The sequence below is a fragment of the Choloepus didactylus genome, chromosome 10, assembly GCF_015220235.1.
Source record: "Choloepus didactylus isolate mChoDid1 chromosome 10, mChoDid1.pri, whole genome shotgun sequence".
In the NCBI taxonomy this organism is placed as follows: Eukaryota; Metazoa; Chordata; class Mammalia; order Pilosa; family Megalonychidae; genus Choloepus; species Choloepus didactylus.
In genome coordinates this window covers 93,766,733-93,789,482 of record NC_051316.1, presented here as the reverse complement: position 1 = coordinate 93,789,482, position 22,750 = coordinate 93,766,733, and the positions used below count along the sequence as shown (strand labels likewise).

Genomic DNA, 22,750 nt, shown 5'->3' with positions numbered 1-22,750 from the left:
CCTGTAAAACCTATCCAGCTTTCATGCTTTTTCTCTGCTGCTTTTTACAGAAAAACTTCTTGAAAGAGTTTTCAAGATAGCCTGTCTTCTCTTCCTCATCTGCCATTTTAGTCTGGCTTCATCTTTATTGTTTCACTGAAATGCTTGTTAAGGTCAGCAAAGACCATGTTTCCATCCTTATCTTATTGATCCTGTCAGAGTTAACCACTCCCTCCTTTTTGAAACTTCTCTCAGCTTCTGAGACTCTATGCTTTACTGATTTTCTCCGGCCTTACCACCTACCTCTATTTGATATAATAATTACCTGAGTTTAAATTCCAACGAAAGTTACTCTTCCAAGCTCCAGACTTATCTCCAACTAACTACTTAACATTTCCATTTGGATGTCTCTTAGACATCTCAATCTTAAAATATCTAATACAGAACACTAGGTATTTTCCTCCAAATTAGTTATCCTCCCTCCGAATCTTCTCTATTTAAAAAGTGTCCCTCTTGGTTTTTCCTCCATGATATATATCAAATCCATTCTCTTCTCGCCATCTTCATTGTCACCAGTCATGCTTGGACTCTTCTCCCTGCTTCTATACTTGTGCCACCTCCCAACCCTCAGTCTTTCTCTCTACAGCACAACAGATTATGTCCCTGTCTTCAGTTCTTACTTTGCAATACCCTTCAGATAAAATTCATACTCCTTATCAAAGACCACAAGGCTCCCCTGTGCAATCTGGCCTCCACCCTCAGCTCATGCTATCTTTAGTTCCAAGGATTTGGCAAGCTGCTTTTCCTTTTTTCCACCTCAAGTTTTTGTGCTTGCTCCTCATCCTCATCACAATTTTTTTTTAATTCAGTTTTATTGAGATATATTCACATACCATACAATCATCCATGGTATACAATCAACTGTTCACAGTACCATCATATAGTTCTGCATTCATTACCCCAATCTATTTTTGAACATTTTCCTTACACCAGAAAGAATCAGAATAAGAATAAAAAATAAAAATAAAAAAAAACACCCAAATCATCCCCCCATCCCATCCTATTTTTCATTTAGTTTCTGTCTCCATTTTTCTACTCATCCATCCATACATTGTTGATAAAGGGAGTGCAATCCACAGGGTTTTCACAATCACAGTCACTCCTTGTAATCTACCTTGTTATACAATCGTCTTCAAGAGTCAAGGCTACTGGGTTGGAGTCTGGTAGTTTCAGGTATTTACTTCTAGGTTTTCCAATACATTAAAACCCGAAAAGTGTATCTATATAGTGTGTAAGAATGTCCACCAGAGTGACCTCTCAACTCCATTTGAAATCTGTCAGCCACTGAAGCTTTATTTCGTTTCATTTTGCTTCCCTTTTTGGTCAAGAAGATGTTCTCAATCCCACGATGCTGGGTCCAGATTCATCCCCCGGAGTCATATCCTGCGTTGCCAGGGAGATTTACACCCCTGGAAGTCAGGTCCCGCGTAGGGGGGAGGGCAGTGAGATCACCTGCTAAGGTGGCTTAGTTAGAGAGATAGGGCCACATCTGAACAACAAAGACGCACTCGGGGAGACTCTTAGGCACAATTATAAGCAGGTTTAGCCTCTCCTTTGCAGTAACAAGCTTTATAGGGGCAAGCCCCAAGATAGCGGGCTCAACATGTCAAGCCGTCAGTCCCCAGTGTTTGTGAGAACATCAGCAACAAACCAGGTAAGGAAGCCCAACACCTCTGCATCCTCCCCCAGCTCCTCAGGGGGGCCCTGAATATATATTTTTATTTTCCACCCAAATTACTTTGGGATGGGTTGCTGTTTCACTCTAACCTATACAGACCTGTCATATCTTACTTCGTATTCAACATTCCATGTAATTGTGGTGTTTGAACAAACTGACTGTAGAAGTTTATGTTGTTTAGAAAATATAGATCCTACTCCAAATAAACGTTTAATTTCTTCCCTTGGTCTCATATGGAAGTTGAAGTTTTAACACACAGTCAGTTTCAACCTTTACCCTTTGGCCCGATTTGCCCTAGTCTTAACAAGATCTGCTTCATTCATATCTCTAACTGAAGTCTGGGCTCTTTTTCAGCTTTTTTTTCTTTTTAACAGTTGCTGTATGTGTTAATACTGACATCCGTATCTGCCGAGTTCTACCTCTGAGTTTCAGGTGTCACACTAATACCCAATGTTCCAGAGATCAGACAGGTTATACACCAAGAGATCAACATCTCAGAGTTTGGAGATAGCCATTACAATTCAGGAATAATTTGACTGCTGTAAGAGCTGACAATCAAGGGACCATTACAATAATCATTTCCCTGTTAGGCTGTGCTCTAAGATTCAATTCTGAGTTTACACATTGTAATAAGTCCATATCGGTGAGGCATTATAGTGTTTGCCTTTGTTTCTGGCGTACTTCACTCAAAATACTATCTACAGGATCCATTCACCTCCTTGCCTGTCTCACAACTTCACTCGTTCTCGTAGTTGCTCAGTATTCCACTGCATGCATACACCGCAGTTCACCATTCTGTTCCTCAGTCAGTGTACCCTTAGGCCACCTCCACCCACTGCAAATCATGAATACTGCCTCCATAAACACCAGTGTGCAAATGTCCATTCATGTCTCTGCTCTCAGATCTTCCAAGTACATACCCCATAATGAGGTTGCAGAACTTTATGGCCCCCACACACTTAGCTTCTTGTGGAACCACCACAATTTGTCACAGCTTTTTGAATAGCTGTTTTCTTCCTTTCCAGGTCCAACATAAATGCCCTGCCTGATCCCCTATTTAAGGTTGATATCCACAACTATTTTTGTCTATAATAGAACCTCATTTATTTCCTTCAAAGCATTTATGAGAAGCTGTGGTTGCTCTGTTTATTTAGGATCTGCTTTCTTCACTAGAATGTGAGCTCCACAAGGGCAGAAGCCGTATCTTATATTGTTCATTTCCTGGTGCTTAGTACAACTGGCAAATAGAGGTTACCCAACAAATATTTAATTAATAAAAAAATTAATGAATGAATAATATTTTTACATTTCATTATTTTTAATGGGTACGTAGTATTCCATTGTACAAATGTAACCTAATGCCCTATTATTCGATATGTTTGTTTCCAGTATTTCACCGCACTGAAACATGAGAAATACCCTAAATGGACTATTGGGAAAATAGTTAACCAAACTATGAACTATTATGCAGCTATTAAAAATCTTAGGAAGCATTTTTATTAACATGAGAAAATGAGTATGTTAAGTGAAAAAAACCATAATGCAAGATTATACATATAGTATAATTTTATGATTTGAGCTCTGTAAAAGTACACCAAAAAGGGTAGTAGGAAATAAATTAAAATGTTAGTAATGCATTTCAGGTAGGCAGGATTAAAGGTAGTTTCTTTATTATTTTTTAAGGTACACAAGTAATATATGGTATTTTTTTCTGTATGCTTTTCTGTTTTCCAGGTTTACTGCAGTGTGTGTGTGTGTATGTGTGTGTTTACAATCAGAATAAATTTCTTAGAAGTTTTACAACACTTTTGTGACACATCAGATTATTGAAGCTAGTCAAAAGCAGAATTAGGAATTATGTTCTAGAGAAAGACCTAAATGCTTGAAACACACTTGCTGACAACTGCTGGCCTTCAAGTCCTTAACAGGCCTGTGTATTGACTGGGTTTAGAAGGCGTGGCAAGAGTGATATTTCCCATGAATCTCTGTGGCTGGTTAGATTCATATGTGGTTGCTGTGTTGAGGGTTGGGGTTTACCTAAGTGCCGATTTTTGGATGAAAGCATTCCACAGATGTGCTCAGGTATTGGAAAGACATCACGACTACTTCACCACTACTTTTCACATCTGTTTTTAAAGTTTGACAGGGGACTTATGTGGCCTGAGACATTGTCACAGCCTTTTTCTAATTTAAGGCAGTGGTTTTCAAACCCAAGACCCTTTTAGGGGGTCTATGAAGTTAAAAGTGTCTTCATAATAATAATAAGATGTTATTTGCCTTTTTCAGTCTCATTCTCTCATTAGTACACAGTGAGGTTTTCCAGATGGTATATGATGTGTGATATCACAGCAGATTGAATGCAGATGCAGATGTGAGAATCCAGCTGCCTTCCATGAAACCAAACTTTAAAGAATTGCAAAAATATGAAACAATGCCAGTATTCTTGCCAATTTTTTTTTATTTTGGAAAATGTAGTTATTTTTAATTAAAATGTTATTTATGTTAATACATAATAGGTTTATTGCTATTTAAATGAAAAAATATTTTTAAAATTTCTCAGTTTAATTTCTAATATGGCATAAATATTTGTAGATATTTATCTACATAAACAAACACTCTTTGGGGTTCTCAATTTTTAAAAGTGTAAAGGAGTCCTGAGACCAGAAAGTTTGAGGAAGAAGCAGGAAGAGAACTGTCTTTATTGTTGGTAGATTTGGGCTCAGTAAAGAAATTGGTTGAATTGCATGACCCAAGAGAACAAAGCCTGTGAGGGGGGGTTTGTAATCTAGTCCAACAAGCAGGTGTTGGTAATCCTTCAAATTATATTAAATAATTTGATTGCTTTGTCTTTCTTCTCTTTTTAGAGATCATGCATGATGTAATAAAGAAGGTAAAGAAGAAGGGAGAGTGGAAGGTAAGTAGATGAGTACAGTTAATGACCTTAAAAGTGAATTCATCTGGAAAAAATAAGAAATGGGTTAGAACTGGGGGAAAGATGTATAGGCAAGGACTGAGGACTTTTGCTGTGTCCTGAAGATACAAAAATGTTTATGGATTAGAGAAAGATAATCTGCTGTGCTTCTCATTTTATATGATCCTGGTTAAGAAGTCTCTTGGCCATAAAGCTTGTCTTGGTGATCAATGTAGTGAGGCAGTTTAGCAGTGAAACTTTCAGTCAAATGAAATCTTACCTGAAACCCATTATTTAAGCAGAAGATGAAATTCTGCTTTCTGTGGGGGAAAAAGAGGAGACCCTTCTTGGCCCTTTGGTGGCCCTAAAGCATCTCCATAGATATCACTCAACAGTTTGAAAAGCTCTAGTCTATCCCCAACCATCTATAATGATATGAAACAAAAAAAGTAAGCTTGTTCCCTTTAATATTGGGAGCAATGCTGGAAACTAATGTATGTCCACGATACAAGTCTCTTAAGCCAATTGAATTGTTTGTGGTCAAGATTTCTAGAGAGGGTGATGCAAGGAGCAGGAAAATATGCTGTCCTCTCTGAAGTCACTCTGGAGCCATGTGGGCTTGGGAACAGCAGAGCTAACTGGTACAGCAGGGTTTTGAAGTCTCACCCTGGCCTTGTGAGCATTATATTTTAACCAGCAATTAAAATGTAACCCAACAGCAAACCAATCCTAAACCAAGTACAAGAAAAGAAATAACAAGGATTAAAGCAGAAATAAATGACATAGAGAACAAAAAAACAATAGAGAGGATAAATATCACCAAAAGTTGGTTCTTTGAGAAGATCAACAAGATTGACAAGCCCCTAGCTAGACTGACAAAATCAAAAAGAGAGAAGACACATATAAACAAAATAATGAATGAAAAAGGTGACATAACTGCAGATCCTGAAGAAATTAAAAAAATTATAAGAGGATACTATGAACAACTGTATGGCAACAAACTGGATAATGTAGAGGAAATGGACAATTTCCTGGAAACATATGAACAACCTAGACTGACCAGAGAAGAAATAGAAGACCTCAACCAACCCATCACAAGCAAAGAGATCCAATCAGTCATCAAAAATCTTCCCACAAATAAATGCCCAGGGCCAGATGGCTTCACAGGGGAATTCTACCAAACTTTCCAGAAAGAACTGACACCAATCTTACTCAAACTCTTTCAAAACATTGAAGAAAATGGAACACTACCTAACTCATTTTATGAAGCTAACATCAATCTAATACCAAAACCAGGCAAAGATGCTACAAAAAAGGAAAACTACCGGCCAATCTCCTTAATGAATATAGATGCAAAAATCCTCAACAAAATACTTGCAAATCAAATCCAAAGACACATTAAAAAAATCATACACCATGACCAAGTGGGGTTCATTCCAGGCATGCAAGGATGGTTCAACATAAGAAAATCAATCAATGTATTACAACACATTAACAAGTCAAAAGGGAAAAATCAATTGATCATCTCAATAGATGCTGAAAAAGCATTCCACAAAATCCAACATCCCTTTTTGATAAAAACACTTCAAAAGGTAGGAATTGAAGGAAACTTCCTCAACATGATAAAGAGCATATATGAAAAACCCACAGCCAGCATAGTACTCAATGGAGAGAGACTGAAAGCCTTCCCTCTAAGATCAGGAACAAGACAAGGATGCCCGCTATCACCACTGTTATTCAACATTGTGCTGGAAGTGCTAGCCAGGGCAATCCGGCAAGACAAAGAAATAAAAGGCATCCAAATTGGAAAAGAAGAAGTAAAACTGTCATTGTTTGCAGATGATATGATCTTATATCTAGAAAACCCTGAGAAATCGACGATACAGCTACTAGAGCTAATAAACAAATTTAGCAAAGTAGCGGGATACAAGATTAATGCACATAAGTCAGTAATGTTTCTATATGCTAGAAATGAACAAACTGAAGAGACACTCAAGAAAAAGATACCATTTTCAATAGCAACTAAAAAAATCAAGTACCTAGGAATAAACTTAACCAAAGATGTAAAAGACCTATACAAAGAAAACTACATAACTCTACTAAAAGAAATAGAAGGGGACCTTAAAAGGTGGAAAAATATTCCATGTTCATGGATAGGAAGACTAAATGTCATTAAGATGTCAATTCTACCCAAACTCATCTACAGATTCAATGCAATCCCAATCAAAATTCCAACAACCTACTTTGCAGACTTGGAAAAGCTAGTTATCAAATTTATTTGGAAAGGGAAGATGCCTCGAATTGCTAAAGACACTCTAAAAAAGAAAAACGAAGTGGGAGGACTTACACTCCCTGACTTTGAAGCTTATTATAAAGCCACAGTTGCCAAAACAGCATGGTACTGGCACAAAGATAGACATATAGATCAATGGAATCGAATTGAGAATTCGGAGATAGACCCTCAGATCTATGGCCGACTGATCTTTGATAAGGCCCCCAAAGTCACTGAACTGAGTCATAATGGTCTTTTCAACAAATGGGGCTGGGAGAGTTGGATATCCATATCCAAAAGAATGAAAGAGGACCCCTACCTCACCCCCTACACAAAAATTAACTCAAAATGGACCAAAGATCTCAATATAAAAGAAAGTACCATAAAACTCCTAGAAGATAATGTAGGAAAACATCTTCAAGACCTTGTATTAGGCGGCCACTTCCTAGACTTTACACCCAAAGCACAAGCAACAAAAGAGAAAATAGATAAATGGGAACTCCTCAAGCTTAGAAGTTTCTGCACCTCAAAGGAATTTCTCAAAAAGGTAAAGAGGCAGCCAACTCAATGGGAAAAAATTTTTGGAAACCATGTATCTGACAAAAGACTGATATCTTGCATATATAAAGAAATCCTACAACTCAATGACAATAGTACAGCCGGCCCAATTATAAAATGGGCAAAAGATATGAAAAGACAGTTCTCTGAAGAGGAAATACAAATGGCCAAGAAATACATGAAAAAATGTTCAGCTTCACTAGCTATTAGAGAGATGCAAATTAAGACCACAATGAGATACCATCTAACACCGGTTAGAATGGCTGCCATTAAACAAACAGGAAACTACAAATGCTGGAGGGGATGTGGAGAAATTGGAACTCTTATTCACTGTTGGTGGGACTGTATAATGGTTCAGCCACTCTGGAAGTCAGTCTGGCAGCTCCTTAGAAAACTAGATATAGAGTTACCATTCGACCCAGTGATTGCACTTCTCGGTATATACCCGGAAGATCGGAAAGCAGTGACACAAACAGATATCTGCACGCCAATGTTCATAGCAGCATTATTCACAATTGCCAAGAGATGGAAACAACCCAAATGTCCTTCAACAGATGAGTGGATAAATAAAATGTGGTATATACACACGATGGAATACTACACGGCAGTAAGAAGGAACGATCTCGTCAAACATATCACAACATGGATGAACCTTGAAGACATAATGCTAAGCGAAATAAGCCAGGCACAAAAAGAGAAATATTATATGCTACCACTAATGTGAACTTTGAAAAATATAAAACAAATGGCTTATAATGTAGAATGTAGGGGAACTAGCAATAGAGAGCAATTAAGGAAGGGGGAACAATAATCCAAGAAGAACAGATAAGCTATTTAACGTTCTGAGGATGCCCAGGAATGACTATGATCTGTTAATTTCTTATGGATATAGTAGGAGCAAGTTCACAGAAATGTTGCTATATTAGGTAACTTTCTTGGGGTAAAGTAGGAACATGTTGGAAGTTAAGCAGTTATCTTAGGTTAGTTGTCTTTTTCTTACTCCCTTGTTATGGTCTCTTTAAAATGTTCTTTTATTGTATGTTTGTTTTCTTTTTAACTTTTTTTTTCATACAGTTGATTTAAAAAAGAAGGGAAAGTTAAAAAAAAAAAAAAAACAAGGAAAAAAAAAAAGATGCAGTGCCCCCTTGAGGAGCCTGTGGAGAATGCAGGGGTATTCGCCTACCCCACCTCCATGGTTGCTAACATGACCACAGACATAGGGGACTGGTGGTTTGATGGGTTGAGCCCTCTACCACAGGTTTTACCCTTGGGAAGACGGTTGCTGCAAAGGAAAGGCTAGGCCTCCCTATGGTTGTGCCTAAGAGCCTCCTCCCGAATGCCTCTTTGTTGCTCAGATGTGGCCCTGTCTCTCTAGCTAAGCCAACTTGAAAGGTGAAATCACTGCCCTCCCCCCTACGTGGGATCAGACACCCAGGGGAGTGAATCTCCCTGGCAACGTGGAATATGACTCCCGGGGAGGAATGTAGACCTGGCATTGTGGGACGGAGAACATCTTCTTGACCAAAAGGGGGATGTGAAAGGAAATGAAATAAGCTTCAGTGGCAGAGAGAATCCAAAAGGAGCCGAGAGATCACTCTGGTGGGCACTCTTACGCACACTTTAGACAACCCTTTTTAGGTTCTAAAGAATTGGGGTAGCTGGTGGTGGATACCTGAAACTATCAAACTACAACCCAGAACCCATGAATCTCGAAGACAGTTGTATAAAAATGTAGCTTATGAGGGGTGACAAGGGAATTGGGAAAGCCATAAGGGCCACACTCCACTTTGTCTAGTTTATGGATGGATGAGTAGAAAAATAGGGGAAGGAAACAAACAGACAAAGGTACCCAGTGTTCTTTTTTACTTCAATTGCTCTTTTTCACTCTAATTATTATTCTTGTTATTCTTGTGTGTGTGCTAATGAAGGTGTCAGGGATTGATTTGGGTGATGAATGTACAACTATGTAATGGTACTGTGAACAATCAAAAGTACGATTTGTTTTGTATGACTGTGTGGTATATGAATATATCTCAATAAAATGAAGATTAAAAAAAAAAAAAATGTAACCCAGAAGGAAGACAGTCTGGTGGGAACTCTTCATGCATTTCTTTCTCTCTTACCCTTCCCATCAGTAATGAATTAGTAGACATGTGAATTTTAAATTAATCTTGAGGAAGCTTCTTCATAAAACAAAAGCTAATTAATTGGTCCTTTTATTGAAGCAGAGAGCTTTCCGGTCCACACTGTCTGCCCTAATATATCTAGCTCCCGTTGCTTCTTCTGTGTTTCTATCATTAAAGAAGACATGCAGCCCTGTTTTAACTATTAGCTTCCTCTCTCCACTGTGGGCTAAATGGAGATAAGGAAAGCTTAGCTAAAGAATTGCAGGCATGAAGCTTTTAGACCAGGACTGGAATGTTCTTGTTCTTCCAGTCTGGACTGAGGTATGCTATAATATACAATGCATGTCCTGGTGAAGGTGTGCATCCTGATGAAGTCTGCAGTCTTAAAGCTCCACACCATATGTGTCAGCAGTAGTGTTCATTGTCCCTTAAAAAAAAAGTTTATGCCCTGAAAAAATACTCACCAATATGGGTGTCTCTAGGTGTTGATGCTATAGATAACTTTTTCCTTTCCTTTTTTTTTTTTTCCATTTTTTATAAGTAATTATTTCCTTTATCATGGAAAATAAAAACTAATTTTTTTTTAATCTATAAAATTAAGTCAAGTCAGTGACAGCAGATTCTAACCCCTAGAAGGTAGGTTTGGATGTGGGAGATAAAAGATAAAAGCTACCATGTATCTCAGCAAACTTCTGACCCTTGGGAAATATTGTCAACTCAGTATTCCATATTTCTGGGGTTCTTTTTGAAGTCTGATGCAGTAAGCTGAGAGAAACCGTAGTAGATGCCATACACCCCGTAAACTGGTCTCCTTCTTTCCAGGTGTTGGTGGTTGACCAGTTAAGCATGAGAATGCTCTCCTCCTGCTGTAAGATGACGGACATCATGACCGAGGGGATAACAAGTGAGCACAGTGTTCTCTCTGCTTTTGAGTGATACTCATGCCTTCTCTTTATGGAATGCTTTACTCTTTTCTGTTTGTTATGTCATTTGACCTTAGTTTCTTTCAGCAATCTGTGTGGTAGGACTGTAAGCTTCTTGAGAGAGACCCAAGGCTCTGTTATACATCACTGAATCCCTAACATCTAATATGGATCTAGATGTTCATTAACTATTTGTTAAAGGAATACCCAAAGAAAGGTTAAATCAATCAGAAAAAGGCAGGCTACCCAATAGGAAAATATAGGCAAAAGACTTGAATAGGTACTTAACAAAGGAAGAAATCCCAAAGGCCAATAAATATATGAAAAAAATGGCCAACCATAAACCCCCATTTTTTCTCTAATTAAAAAAAAAAAGGCAACAATTTTTAAAAATGCCCACTCTCATTAGTAATCAGATAAATACAGATTTAAACCAGAGTGATATTTCTGTGCACTCAGCAGACTGGAATATTTAGTCTGATAATGCCAGGTGATGGTGAGGATATAGAACAATGAGAACTCCTTTTTGTTGATGGAGTGTGAGTTGGTAAAGTTAATTTAAAAAACACTTGGCTGTAGCTAGTAAAGTTGAAGGTGTGCATGTCCTGTGAGCCAGCAGTCTGTGGTTAGGTGTGTGTCCTTGAGAACCCAAGCCATGTGTGCCCAGGAAACATGTGCAGGAAGGCTCATCAAGTATTGTAGCCTCCAATTGGAAACAACCAAAACATCTGCCAAAGCAGAATGGTTAAAAAAATTGTGGTGTAGTCACACAATGGAATGCCAAACAGCAATAAAAATGAACAAACTCTGATTATTCAAAATAACATGAATGAATCCAATAAACATAATGTGGAGCAAAAGCGGGATTCAAGAGTTATTTGCAGTATGCTTTCATTTATATTAAGTACAAAACCCAGCAGAATTGAACTTTATTGTTTTGGAATGCAGGCATAGGTGGTAAAACCGTAAAAAGAAGCAGTGATGTGACCCCAACTCAAGGCAGGATGGTGGTCATTTCTGGAGGGAGGGAACTGGGAGTAGGGAGGGGTAGGTGGAGTGGGGCACAAGCACTTCTGCAGTGCTAGCCGGGATCTATTTCTTAATTGGAATGGTGTTATACAAATGTTTGCTTTGTAATTGTTTGCTATTTATGTTTTATTTTCTCTTTTGAATGTGTCTGTCCTTTATTCTAGTATTATATCCTTCCTAATTTTTTGGTGTTATATTTCACAATATAAAGTCTTTTTAAAAAGTTAAATCATCTGCTCAAGGGCACCAGCTAGTGTTACCCCGCAGACTAGGACTCAGACCTTCTGACTCCTATTCTGGGGCTCATATGCAAAGTTGTGTGTGGCTCTAGTCTTACTTAGGAGCTCCTTTTAATAGGGGTGATGTATTTAAATCTTTCCAACACGCCATTGATTGAAGAGTAGTCTATTTTGAGGTATTATTTCAAACAAGGGGGTTAACCTTCATTTTTCCTCCTAAAAAATGTTGCTTGGAACATACACGTTGCAATGCATCTCACAATTTTTTCCCCTGGAGATAACATTATATGAGGTAGTAGCTCCCAAATTGTTGCTGGGTCCTTGTCAAAATTACTGCCAATCATAGTTGAAGGAAAAACAGGAGGGTGTAGTGAATTTTTCATTAAGTTAAGTGAATTTATTTGATTTAAAGATCTGTCTTTTATTCTAAAATTATGTCCTTCCTATTTTTTGGTGTTAAATTGTCCATAAATTGTGAAATTATGGTGATAGTTATATTGTGGATTTTTCATTGATTAAATTCTAAGCAAAGTACATATATTTATTCATTATATATTTTCTTTATAATATTATAAACATATACTTTATAATATATATTTATTAATTATATATTTAAACATAAATATATTTTTTTATTTATTGTGGATGCAATTCATTCATTTTTTTTAATCATCATTTTATTGAGATATATTCACATACCACGCAGTCATACAAAACAAATTGTACTTTCGATTGTTTACAGTACCATTACATAGTTGTACATTCATCACCTAAATCAATCCCTGACACCTTCATTAGCACACACACAAAAATAACAAGAATAATAATTAGAGTGAAAAAGAGCAATTGAAGTAAAAAAGAACACTGGGTACCTTTGTCTGTTTGTTTGCTTCCCCTACTTTTCTACACATCCATCCATAAACTAGACAAAGTGGAGTTTGGTCCTTATGGCATTCCCAATCCCACTGTCACCCCTCATAAGCTACATTTTTATACAACTGTCTTCGAGATTCATGGGTTCTGGGTTGTAGTTTAATAGTTTCAGGTATCCACCACCAGCTACCCCAATTCTTTAGAACCTAAAAAAGGTTGTCTAAAGTGTGCGTAAGAGTGCCCACCAGAGTGATCTCTCGGCTCGTTTTGATTTTCATTGATTAAATTCTAAGCAAAGTACATATATTTATTCATTATATATTATATATTTTCTTTATAATATTATAAACATATACTTTATAATATATATTTATTAATTATATATTTAAACATAAATATATTTTTTTATTTATTGTGGATGCAATTCATTCATTTTTAAAAATAAATTTCCAAATCCAGCCATCTACCACCAGAAACATAGTCCAGTAAATGGGAGTACAAAAATTTTGGCATGATTTTTATATCATTCAGTGAACCAAGTCAGTTTTTTTTTTTTTTTTTAAAGATCAGGCTTGCCCCTGTTTTGAGCGTACATAGTTATTTTCACTGAATTTTTGAAACTTTTTTGTCTATCAAAGCAACAAATGCACGAAGATTAAGGGAAAAGGAAGCCAAATGGAGTTAACAAGCATATAACAAAGACACAGCAGTCCCCTGCCCCATTTTTTTGTCCCCATCCCCCATGGCCCATCACTCAGAGGCAGCCACCTAACTCTTTCCTCTGGTTATTTTCTTGATACTTCTAAATAAATGCTTATACTGTTATCTCTTGATTTAACAATGTTAGACGTTATCTACTGACTTCCTGTAGTAGATGAGGATTTAGTTCTTCCACAGGCATGTACATACTCTTTCCTACCCCAAGGATGAGTTTTTAAAAATGTCCTTACTTGGCAAAATACAAGTTAGCAACCCTATGTTGAACCCCCAAAACATAATTTGGGGGAAGGATTATTGGTGTATGAAATTCAAAAATCTGTAGCCTCTGGTATATTAGTTGGTTGAGGGATTTTAATATTAATTTGAACATTATTTGGGGTGAAAGACTTTATAAATGTTACAAGGGATACTTCTAAAGCGATGCTTTTTTTTTTTTTTTTTTGCTTAAATCATCTGCCTAGGAAGGGCTTCTGCACAGTTGTACTGTTCTATGTGTACCAGAGGACATGGCAGCATAGATAAAGCATCCTAAGCTCTATCAGGTGACTATTAAGAGGATGAGTATCCCAAAAGCTGTTCTTTCCAGTTAAAGTAGCTGACGTAACCTTAAAAGAAACAAACCAGAACTCCGTGGTTTGCTTTAACAAAATTGGTTTAATCTTTGAACTTTTAAGAGAAGCAGTGTTACATAGAGGCTCTGTTTGGAATGGCTTCTTTTTGAGATCGAGGAAAATTATCAAACTACCCAATTGTTGATAAATTTCCAACATGGAAATTCTAAAGGAATTGAGAATATTTAGGACAGAAGAAAGAGAAAGACTGAAGGAAGAGGGAAAACAATTCTTGACAGAATGAGGTAACATTTTCTATTTTCACTAGGAGCAGATCAAGAAGTTTACTTAAACTAAAAAGAAAAGTGGGAAATACTTAGGGTGAAAAGATTTCAGGTTTTCCAATAATATGAGCATTGTGATCAGTGGAATTCACTCCCAAGAAAAGCAGTAACTTTAAGGAAAGGGTGAAAAGTCCTTTTTATCCCCCCACTATAGATTTTTATCCATGCCAAGTTTGAAGGTCGCCTATCTATATTGCTTCTAGTTTTATGATCACCAGTTATCTTTTCATGTACAAAGCATATAAATTTCTCATATAAATGTCTTATATAAATATCACTGTGGACTGATATTTTGTTGCCTAGTTGTGGAAGATATCAACAAGCGCAGAGAACCACTCCCCAGCTTGGAGGCTGTGTATCTCATCACTCCTTCTGAGAAGGTAAACTCTCCATCAGAAAAGAGCTTTGGCTGAGGTTAGACATGCTGGCTTGGTGTCTGGGTGGCACGCAGTGACTGGCATTTCCAGGTTGAGCACACATTTAATACACTGCTCTCTTTAAGCATGCAATCCACAAATGGGGGGAGAGCACAGTGAGGAGTGAAGTGTGTCCTAAGCTCTCTAAAATACAACAGCTGTGCCGAAAGCCAGAGTTGGCTTTCCGTGGCCCTGGGTAGCACTAAATCACCCTTTGCATTCCCTGCTCCGGATAGAAGATCCTCTTTATCTAATTAGCAGTCCATCTCCAGAACTTAGATATTTTTTGTTTTCAGGTTTATTTCATCAATATCCAGTTAGTGTTCAGATTTACTTGTCTTATAATTTATTTTTTCTTTACAGTCAGTTGATTCAAACCAGCATCTATATAAGGTATACTCCCTTGCTTTTGGTTGATAGGTATCTAAAGTCTCTTTCAAACTGTATAAATTCCCCAAATTTTCATACTTTTTTAACTTTTGAAAATTGGCTTACTTTTAGATTCCTGCAGATGTAACTAAATTGCCAGATTTCATCAGTGTGAATCTCGGAAGATTTCTGACCAGTTTCCTCTTCTATGTTTCCTCTTCTTGTCAACCTGAATTATGGTGGCCTCCAAGCACTGACATTATCATTCTGTAATGAGCTAAAAAGGCCTTTGTTCATCTGAACTCTGAAATAGTCTTAACTTTCAGTCCTCAGAATTAAGTTATAGCCAAACATGAGTATTAGAATTATACATCAAATATCCTCTTCTATTTCATGCGGGTAGCTTGAAGCCTGCTTGGATTTAGCTCAGTTCAGGTATAGGTCCCATTTGCTTCTACAGTTGACTTCATTTCCCTCTTTTTTCCCCTTCCACAGTCTGTCCGCTCTCTCATCAATGACTTTAAGGATCCACCGACTGCTAAATATCGAGCTGCTCACGTCTTCTTCACTGACTGTAAGTACGGCTGTAAGTTGCGCCCCCCTGCCGTTCTAAGTTAGCATTCCTGCACAGCAGGCCTGAACCAAAACCAAGTCAGATCAGTAAGGAAGAAATAGATTGTCATCATGTTTATCCTGATTTTTTATTTTCTCTTCAGAAGATAAGTTACGTAAGAGACGAAAATAAACACACAAACATAAATCTATTAAAGTCATGTAGTCCTTCCTGATGAAAAAGAGCACACAAGCACCTCTTCTAAGGCCGAAGGGTTTTAATGCTGGGAGCATTTTTCCTGATGCTAGCCTCGGTGTTTCATTGTACAGACTCTTCCAGATAACATTATGAACTGTAGTGTATTTCCAACAGTTTTTCAACCACAAAGATATTCCAATCTAGTGGTCTTTGTGTCAGATAGAAACTGCTTCACTGTTCCGGAATTTGTTTTTTTAGTTTGTGGGGGTTTTGTGGATGGAGTTTAGAGGAACTTGGTAAATCTTTGCTAAGATTTAAGAGAGCTGAGTAGACCTGGATAGCTAAGGAGTGTGCACAGTAACAATTTGCCCAGTGTTCTTCGTGTTAGGGAAAAAATCCATAAGCTCATTACTGAGAAAATAGAAAAGTTACAGCAAAAAATAATTTCATACTATTTGAATATGGGTTTCAAAGAGATCAGGTAGACGGTATTAGTATTAGTAAACTGATAATACATTTTGGGGAACCTGAAGTCATTTGTTTGACCCAGGAGAGTCATTGGAAATCATGGGCATCGCCACCAAGTCGGCCTCCTGTGCTGCTGAGCTCCCTAGAGGTTCTAGAGGGAATGCCTGTATCACACTTTCCAATGATTTTGTCTTTCTTTTCTTTATTTATTATAAATATGTTAGATGTGTGGTGTTTGTTTATATTTCAGGTCTCTCCTCTCTCCATCTCTTATTTCTTTTGTATTCTTTCCTTGGTATCAGAAAATGGATTTCACCAACTTTCATTATTGAATCTTTATATATTGCCATTTGTTATATATGGAGGGCTTTACAGGTGGTTTACATTCCTTTTATACCCAAAGGTATTTTTTGTATAAATATTTTAGCATGGATGAACTTTCTAGTTGCTTTTTTAAAATCCTAATAAAATAAAGAGTCCACTGGATATTTACAATTCTTGAACCAGCAAATGGACAGGAAAACCTACTGTCTTTTGTCATTCTTGCAGCTTGTCCAGATGCCCTATTTAATGAGCTGGTAAAATCTCGAGCAGCCAAAGTCATAAAAACGCTGACTGAAATCAACATTGCATTTCTCCCATATGAATCCCAGGTGAGGCTGAGTAGGGAGTGCATAGTAATTCTGCATCCTAGTTATTCTATCAGGAACTCTGGCAGAATTTTCAGGGAGGGTGGGGTGGGTGGATTTTAATAAAGACAGTAGGGGAGGGGATAGGTAATCATATTCTGAATATGCTGAGTGATGCGCTGTGATTAGGTGTTTATGTAATGGAAACAGTATTCCTTAGGGATCTGCCCGATGCCCCCATCATACTCTTTGGTTATTTCTGAATTTTTGTCAGCCATTGTGCCTTTCTTAGTATGTATTTCATCCTTGCTCATAGCATTCGCTCCTATTGGCTGACTCCTTAAATATCACCAAAACTTAGCCAATTCAAAAAGCTCCTGGAAGGAGAGGAGGGGAAGGGGTCAGACAACATCCATTTGCTGCAAAGGAGACTGTATTTATGTAGAGATAACCTCAGCTTGTCATGTGCTGAAAGAACAGATGGTAGCCTTCGTCATTAGCCTTTAACACTTCAAATGCCAAGTGCTACAGCAGTAAACCTCTTCCCTTGGAAAAAAACAAAGTTGTTAAACCAATAAAGGTGAAAACAATTGTGAGAGAACATACAAAGTTTATATCTTAATTACTTTAAGATTCGTTAAACATTTTCTTCCAGCAGACAAAGAAACAAAACCAATAAGACTTTTATGCATTTTGTGGAGATAAAATATGACTGTGGTATTCCTAGATTAGCTTTTAGGCACCAGGGAGTGACCTATTCTTAGATAAGGAGGGGTGGAAAAAATACAGTGTGAACATTTAAAGAGAGAACTCTTTCCCTTCTCACTTGGCCTAAAGAGGTCAGGATTTTTTTTTCTTCTGTGTGAGCCTTGTCACAGCCTGGATTGAACAAAATCCTACTTTAGCATATTCAACCATATTATATTTCAGGTATTTTTTAAAAGTAATAAACATGTTTTTAAACCTCAGGTTTTCTAGAAGATCAAGATGGTTTATATAAATAAGATCCTGAGAGAAAACTGATAGCTGGTAGACAAATTACTGAAACAGACTATTAAATTTCCAGACTTTCCCTTCCCCTCTAAAATAGAAGAAAAAAATAAAAATACTTACAACATACAACTGAAGATAGGATATTGTTAAATCCATAAAAAGTCCCTTTTTTTGCCTGTAGTTACAGCACAATTTCTAGTTTATCCCTTATTTTTGAAAATTAAACTTAAACCATGGTCTGAGGTCTTACACTGCTTTCCTCTCCTACTCTCTTTCTGGTCTCCTTTTCGTTCCTCCGACACTGGACCCTTCCCCACTGGAGTGCCCTGGCAGCAGCCCTTCCCTCACATGGAAGTCCCCTGCTGGAAATAAACTCCTCACCTCCTCCAAGGTCTTGCTCAAACGTTACCTTCTAGATGAAGCCTAAGGTCTTCCCTTCCTAGTCCTCATGGATGTTCTTTCCCTGCTCTATTATCTGCTCATACACGTATCACTTTCTCATAACACTATGAAGTTTACATTTTCATTGTGTGTTTTATTTATTGTCTACCTTCTCCTACTGGACCACACACTTCTCGAGTGCAGGGATATGGGTCTATTTTGGTCACTAACATGTTTAGCAGAGTGCCTGGCAGGTAGTAGGCACTCAGCACATGTTGGTAGAATAAATGAAAATGTGTTCTGTAGACTTATTACTAGGGTTGGAGAAAGCTCCAGTTCACCATTCTGGGTGCAAACAGCATACATATTTTTCCCCTCCTCAGGTGTATTCCTTGGACTCTGCTGACTCTTTTCAAAGCTTCTACAGTCCCCACAAGGCTCAGATGAAGAATCCTATACTGGAGCGCCTGGCAGAGCAGATCGCAACTCTCTGTGCCACCCTGAAGGAGTACCCAGCTGTGCGGTATCGGGGGTAAGACAGCATCCAGTCTGCTTTGTGTGGCAGTCTGTCTACCTAGTGGGGAACTGTCCCTGACTCCTCCTGCAGCCTTAAGATTCCTTTGGCAGTTGCCTCAAGGGAAGCAAAATTTGTGTTTCTCGCACTTCTTCTTCTTCTGATGTTTTTATTTAAAAAAATTTTATTGTGGAATGTAATATACATGCAGAAAATAATATAAAACATTTATGTTCAGTTATTGACTAAAAGGTGAACCCTGATATACCCACAGCCCAGTTTTCCTACGTTTTTAATCTCTTTCAGACCTTATAAACAAAAAACAAATATCATCTTTGCAGAAGATGTTTCAGAGTAAGATAAAATACAAAGTCAGAGAATGTTCTCCTAAGGACATATTCCTCAGATTTTATTATCATTCATTCATCACTTACTTGCTGTGCAGAGTGCTGGGAAGGTCATAAAGCTGAAGACACAGTTCCTGCCCTTAGAAAGCTCCTGGTCTGGGAGGGTAGATCAGATATGCATACAAGCAGCTGTACCATATAGCATGAGATCAATGCCCTAGGACAGTACAAGCCAAGTGCTTGGGTGTTCCAGAGTAGGGAGAGGACCCTTCAAGCTCAAGGATCAAGAATGGTTTCAGACTAGAGGTGACATTTGAGCTGGCTTTTGAAGGATTTCAATAGACCAATGAAGAGAGGACATTTTATCTGGAGAGTTTACTTTTGCCATTGGTATGAGCAAAAGTATGGAGTTGGAAAGAAAACAAGGCATGTTTGGGGAGAATCGGTAGTTCAGCACCTTGTGTGTGTAGAGCCGTGATTTCTGGAGGCACTGGAATGCCTGGTTTGGGATTGTGTCCTTCTGGTTACCAGTGGAAAACCTTTGGGGAATTTGGGAGGGTAGCGAAAGCAGTCTTTGGGGGCATGATGATGGGAGTGGTAAGCAGGACTCAGAATAAGGAGAAACCAGAAGTGGGAAGGCTAAACAGGGGGCCATGGCAAGAGGAACTAAGGGCCTGGACTTAGAGAGATGGGATTGGGGAGAGACAGATGAGAATGGAATTAGAATGAGGAAGTAGACTCTGCAGGTCCCAGGAATTTAGATTGGAGGTAGTGCAGAAAGGAGTTAAGGTTGCCTCTAGGCATTGAGCTGCTGTAACTGAGAGAATGGTGGTGCCAAGGATCATTTGCTATACTTATCCTTATTGCTTCATTGACTACTGGAACTTGTAGCCTTAGAAAACTACCTCCTTTTTTGTTGCCCCATTGTCCAGCCTCCCTCTATTACTGGTATTCACTGACAAAAAGCTTGTGGGAGTTAAGAAATGAGGGCCTAGGCTAGTTCTCCTGGTTGTGGTGGGAGCGTAGAGTAGCCATGTGGGAGGGATGGGGCTGGGCACGGAGCTGCCTGAGCACAGAGGTTGGTAGGGTGGTGGGCCGCAGCCCTGTGATAAACTTAGGTGGAGTCCAGGAAATGCCACCAGGCTCACCTCAGGGGAAAGGCCAAAAGGTCTCACTTTTATCTTTCTGGTGATGCTGGCAGAAATGCCACTTACTAACAAACAAAAAACAAGACCCAAGGGAATTTGAATTGAAGGAAATGAGAATCAGGTGTGGAGGCTCAAGAACCCACTCATGGGAAAAGGATGAATGGTTGGGTCCTCTGCTGAGTGTGGTTGTTTATGGAAGGACTATCTGTGTTTCCATTTATATAGTTAAAGGGAGAAGGGGGGTGCAAAAAAAATCACTTTTTGATGTTTTAGCTACTGAACTATATTTTATTTAATTTTACCTAATTTCTCCTTTTAAATTATGCTTGTAATATATGAATATATTCTCATTGTAAAAGAAATCAATATAGGTAAGGCTCATATCTCGCTTGACCCTCTGTGCACCTTCCTGCCCTCTTTCCTGGGTTGGATCAGTGACATCATCACTAAGTAGATGGGCATTTCACTCTGTCACTCCTCCTTTGTCAGGGAATACAAAGACAATGCCTTGCTGGCTCAGCTAATCCAGGACAAGCTTGATGCCTATAAAGCTGATGACCCAACAATGGGAGAGGTAAGTCTGGACTTTTCTTGCCAAATGAGCATTGTGTTTATGTGACAGTCCTGGCGACTGCTGGGTCCTACCACTGGGAGAGGGCATATGGGTTTCTGCTTTTCTTGCGTATTGGCACCTAATGAAATGCTCAAAGCCTGTGGAGGCAGAGTGATACAGATAATCTTCAGCGGAGCTAGACGACTAACTTGTTTCTGTTTGCCTGGGGCTTTCCCAGCTTTAGCACTGAAAAGGTGTGAAAGTCCAAGCCTTTCAGTGCCCCTGGAAATCCCTCAGCAGTACAATTTACAACCAGAAAATTGATATTAATACAGTGTATAAACCTTATTCAGATTTCACCAGTTTTTACATGCATTCATTTGGGTGTGTGTATGTACACAATTTTATCACATGTACAGATATAATATACACATGTACACTCCACCACGATCAAGATAGAGAATTGTTCCATCACTCTCAGGGTTTCAGATAGTCCCAGGAGCCCCCGCAGTTCCCGGCGAATTGGGATGGTTTGTCATCCTACCTGTAGCTGAACCTAGGTGATCTACGTAAACTCACTTTGGACGCTAGCTGCAGTTTCCTTATGCTTCAGAGGACCCTCGGTATAAAATAAAAACATTGGATTCTTGCGTGGTTTTCACTGGTGTTCTTGTTGAGCAGTGAATAGACCATTCAATACCATTTTGGTAGATTTGTATCTCAGAATTCACTTCCTGTTGTCCATTTTTACAAGAGGAGTTAACACTCGTAAATGCTGGAGTTATATGGTGTGGCTTGTGAAAGCATCTCACTGTTTCCTTCCCAGGGCCCAGACAAGGCACGCTCCCAGCTCCTGATCCTGGATCGTGGATTTGATCCCAGTTCCCCTGTACTTCATGAATTGACTTTTCAGGCCATGAGCTATGATCTGCTGCCTATTGAAAATGACGTATACAAGTAAGTATAGTGTTACAGACCCCAGAGTCACTGTAGCTTTGCAAACCAACCAAAAATCTCTCTCACTTAAAAGGACATTTTTAATCCTAGGAAAAGCAGGTGCATTGATACAGTCTTGCTGATCAGGCTGCAAATTTTTCTGTGCATTTCCCAAATCCACATGGTGTTTTGAGCCGGAAACACATGTCCCTTTGTGGGGAGGAGCAAGAAGTTTAGATCTTTAGTTCACATTTCATGCCACTTAGTTTGTAGCCTGCTTAGATGTGTTGATATGTTGCTTAGTTAGAGTTCAGACTCCTTAATTATAGGTCATGAAATATATGATGATGAAATCTATCAACAGGAGTTTCTTACTGAACTTTCTTTGCGGAGGACCTATTCTTTTCTTTGTTATAAAGGACCCTTTTCTTGGTAGCAATCATCAGAAACTCAATTTCTAAAAACCAGTTTTCCTTTTCATGGAAACATGTCCCGTGTCATTTATTTTAGATTATTGATCACAAAGGTAGTGATTTTTAGGTTAGAAAGTTTTAAGGTTTTAGAACCTTAAAAAATGAAGGTTCTAAAACTATGAGTGAATCTCACCTCTTCTCCCTTTTGATACCTTTAATTCTTGCTTTCCTCTAGATGTTAATGATTTCCCATGTAAAAATATACTGAAGGTCTGTTCCAGGTAGCTGCTGAAGCTATTTAGACCCCATATATTTGAGGATGTTATCCCAGTCCTTCCTCAAAGAGGGAAGAATATGATCTTTGCCTTTCCCATTTAAGTAACTATAAGCTCATGTATACGCTGACCTCGTTCCTTAAACCAGATGGCTCTGGTGGAATCCATGTTGGCCAACCATGAGGATTGTAAAATAAAATTTCAAGTTGGTCACCTTTGACTAGAGCTTTTAGTGCTCATGCAGCAGACCTGAGTGACACATCAAAAGGTCGGATACCTTATTATGAAATCATT

The 22,750-nt window shown here is 38.4% G+C and overlaps 1 protein-coding gene across 2 annotated transcripts in view; it reads left to right on the top strand.

Annotated features, from left to right (window-relative positions):
- STXBP1 (syntaxin binding protein 1) overlaps positions 1-22,750 on the top strand; it is a 121,981-nt gene that overhangs the window by 72,821 nt on the left and 26,410 nt on the right. For both annotated transcript variants that reach the window (XM_037797482.1, XM_037797481.1), the window contains exons 2-9: positions 4,582-4,631; positions 10,407-10,488; positions 14,567-14,643; positions 15,544-15,622; positions 16,817-16,920; positions 18,654-18,802; positions 20,769-20,853; positions 21,659-21,789. In XM_037797482.1, coding sequence (XP_037653410.1) covers positions 4,582-4,631; positions 10,407-10,488; positions 14,567-14,643; positions 15,544-15,622; positions 16,817-16,920; positions 18,654-18,802; positions 20,769-20,853; positions 21,659-21,789 — 757 coding nt within the window. The remainder of the gene's footprint in view (positions 1-4,581; positions 4,632-10,406; positions 10,489-14,566; positions 14,644-15,543; positions 15,623-16,816; positions 16,921-18,653; positions 18,803-20,768; positions 20,854-21,658; positions 21,790-22,750) is intronic.